The 3,456-nt window shown below is 41.8% G+C and overlaps 1 protein-coding gene across 1 annotated transcript; it reads right to left on the reverse strand.

The window, feature by feature from the left end:
* Positions 1 to 288: 288 nt before the first annotated feature.
* Positions 289 to 3,370, reverse strand: dld (deltaD). Its single transcript, XM_031841869.1, has 7 exons — positions 2,277 to 3,370; positions 2,005 to 2,074; positions 1,762 to 1,862; positions 1,524 to 1,667; positions 1,233 to 1,334; positions 582 to 772; positions 289 to 495 (listed from the first exon to the last, which is right to left on the reverse strand). The coding sequence occupies exons 1-7, from the start codon at positions 2,370 to 2,372 to the stop codon at positions 312 to 314; spliced, it is 888 nt and encodes a 295-aa protein (XP_031697729.1). The 5' UTR covers positions 2,373 to 3,370; the 3' UTR covers positions 289 to 311.
* Positions 3,371 to 3,456: the final 86 nt, after the last annotated feature.

Here is a 3,456-nt window from a genome sequence, read left to right on the forward strand (position 1 = left end):
TGATTTATATGATGATGAAGCTCCATCTTACTGCAGATATAATCACCACACACATCACTTCATTCAATGTTTACTATGGCTCAGATGTGTACTAAGTATTATGAGAAACATATATATATATATAAAAAAAAAAAATCACATTTTATCATATCGCTATTTCTTTTCTGCGTTGATATTGATGCTAATTTAATTTATATTATAAGTTTTCTATTTACTATGATGACAAACATCTGTAAATATAACACCAGGTTCATAGTAGGGAGTGTGGTTCTGTTAATCGATGAGCTGTAGAAGGTTCAATTGTTCTCCGGTCACTCGTGGTACCTGGGGACTTTGGTCTGGAAGCGGTTGTTGACGGGGATGCGTCCTCTGTTGTCCAGCTCGATGCCGACAGAATCCAGACCCAGGTTCTGTGTGAACGGTCGTCTGCCGATACAGACGAGCAGCACGTCGCACGTCAGAGTCTCGTTCTTCCCTCCGGCCGCCGCCTCCACCCTGAGACACCAAAGCGGGGTTACACATGGCTGCTTTGCTTTAGTTTAAATATAAGATTCAGGGTGTTTTCTTTATTTTGTACTCACGCCACATCGATCTTGCCGTCGGGCCTCTTGGTGGCTCCCATGACTTTGGTGCCGAGCTTGAACTTGAGGCCCTGCTTCTGCAAGATGCGCTGGAAGCTTTTGGCCATCTCCATGTCGATGCCCATGCCGCCCACGTGGCCGAGGAACTCCACCGCTGTGACTTTGGAGCCCAGACGCTGCCAAACGGACCCCTGCAGGACAGGAGGATCAACAGCTGTGTGACTTTAGGGAACGTTTACGCACCAATGAGACCTTTCTCCTACATTTACGCCTCGTGTCCAACTCTACTCCGGCCATTGAGAGCCAGTAAAGCGCTGCTGACGTCGCTGTAGTGTTAAAAGCTTTGCGGTTGTGTTTCAGTCTGGACTGGTAGAGACGTAAACCTGTAGAAGCGATGACGCAGACACACAAGTCCTCTACTTTATTGGTTCTCATCGGTCATCGACGTGTCCGTCTCTGAAAAGTAGTTTAACGTTTGACACACGATGACCAGATGTCCTCTATCAGTTTATCATCACTGATTTGAGCTTTTCATCTGTTTGAGTCTCTAGAATACTTTAATGTCTCCGGTTCTAAATGTTTCATCGCTACAGCCGTGGCAACGAGCTACTTTATGGCTCTAGGCTCTGATTGGACAGAAGAGATGCTGACCAGCTCCACTCCGATGACTCCGGCTCCGATCACGATCATCTCCTCTGGAACCGTGTTCAGGGACAGAGCTCCTGTAGACGACACGATGCTCTCCTCATCGATCTGAGAGAGAGAGAACATTTGAGACTGTTTCAACAGTTACACGTTTCATTTTCACAGATTCAACTCAAGTACGTTGAGGAAAAGGTTCTTTGTATACTCGACTATCAGACTAAGAGATTTGGTGATGAATGCCCCAAAATACGCATGTGACTGTGAAGTTCAGTGTCTCCCAGCTTCATGGGGTCCTACCTGGATCCCAGGGAAAGGTGTGACCTCAGAGCCGGTGGCGATCAGGATGTTCTTGGTGTTGATCACCTGCTCGCTGCCGTCTGCTGCCACGGCCGTCACCTGGTTCTTACCGCTCACCCTCCCGTACCCGTTAACGTGGATCACCTGGGGGGGGGGGGAAGAAGGGGTCAGAGGTTCAGATTTCAGTTACATTTAGAGAGAGACAGAGAGAGAGGGAGAGACAGACAGACTGACTGACTTTGTTCTGTTTGAATAGATGAGCGATTCCTCCGGTCAGAGCTTTGACGGCTCCGCTCTTCTGAGCCATCATCTTCTCCAGGTTTAACGAGAGCCCTGAAACTGAGAGACGGACCTGGAGTCAGCATTAATCCTGAGGAGACGACGGTGACATCAAATATGAATATTCAGACAACAATAACCGAGTTATTGATGAGCCGCTTCGTCTCAAACTCAAGACCTAAAAGCATTTCAGGTTTCTTACTTTCGATGCCTCTGCTTTCGAAGTCCTTGCCGTGAGCCATGTGGTAGAAGTAGGAGTTGTTGAGCAGAGCCTGCAGACACACACATCAAGCAGAGAGTTGTTTATGCTTCTACATCTTAATCCTGAGGTGTTCACTTGCTTCATGTATCTCATGTTCCACTATTTGAGCAGCTTTGTGAACTCCAGACTGTAAAATGAACTAGATAAACGATATCAAACAGGATAATGTTGCTGTCGCTCAAACCACAGAAGAAGAAACACCAGCTGATCACCTTTGAGGGGATGCAGCCGACGTTCAGACAGGTTCCACCCAGCGTGGCGTTCTTCTCCACACACACCGCCTGAAAAGGGATAGAAAGTACGTTCATGTGTTAACAGGAGAGCTGCATTATTTATCATAAATATAATATATTAATCGTGAATATTGTGTGTTTTCCATCAGCGAGGATAAGAAAGAAACAACCCTCAGATACAAGATTAAAAACAATACGTTAATGTTCTGAAAACGTGGATCAAACTGTTGTTGTAAATGTGTGAACAACTTTACATCCTGCTGTCTGCAGACTTTATAAGAAACACTCAGGATGAAATAATTATTTAATGAATTAGTTTACAGCACGATAACAATTATCAAACGAGCACAAATTCATCTTATCAGGGTTGAAATATTATTCAGAATTTGTAAAGCAAAGAATATTTAATAGATTTGTGTGTTAACATGAATTAGTGCTGGACAATACATCGGTTTTATATCGATGTCTATATGGTGATAATAATAATAATAATATAAACGTCATCTTTTCCTGCTCTTAAAGGCTGAATTACAGTAACGTGTAACTTCTATCATTCGTCCTCACATCCACATCACTGATGATCATTTATCATAAAATATCATCGGGTAAATATTTAGTTAAATCATCGATAGTCAACTCGACAATATCGCTGAAATATCTCCATCAAGATATTAGGTTAAAATAATCTGTAACATGAACTATAACTCTAGAGTTATAGTTGTAGACGCTCATCTGTTAAAATAATAAATAATGTGAATTTGGTTTTTTTGGGCTTTTGCACAGATGTCAGAATGAGAATATTACAAAGTACGTTTGCACATATATGGAATTTGGTTAAAAAATAAAACGTATGAAAAAGTACAATAGAATAAACAAACAAATTAAGAGTACGTTAAAATAAACCTGTTACTAAATGTTCAGGCTGGTTGTGAACTTTATTCTAACTGATGTTAAAATGTGAAGAGATTTAATGTTTCCTCCATAATTAAAGACGTGAAGGAGCAACACTGAAGAAATCCCTCATTCTGAAGATTAATATATTATCATCATCTGTATCACATAAATATCACAATAAGAGAGAGAGACGCATATATATATATACACACACACACACAAATGTACACATATATACACATACATATATATATACACACACACA

This window comes from Anarrhichthys ocellatus, unplaced genomic scaffold (assembly GCF_004355925.1).
Source record: "Anarrhichthys ocellatus isolate YVR2014 unplaced genomic scaffold, GSC_Weel_1.0 scaffold5502, whole genome shotgun sequence".
Taxonomy (NCBI): Eukaryota; Metazoa; Chordata; class Actinopteri; order Perciformes; family Anarhichadidae; genus Anarrhichthys; species Anarrhichthys ocellatus.

Coding starts and splice junctions, on each gene's coding strand:
- dld (XM_031841869.1), bottom strand. CDS start 2,372: ATGAACGTACTTTCTATCCCTTTTCAGGCGGTGTGTGTGGAGAAGAAC. Junction 1,668..1,761: donor ATCTATTCAAACAGAACAAA/GTCAGTCAGTCT, acceptor CCCCCCCCCCAG/GTGATCCACGTTAACGGGTA. Junction 496..581: donor GACGGCAAGATCGATGTGGC/GTGAGTACAAAA, acceptor TTGGTGTCTCAG/GGTGGAGGCGGCGGCCGGAG.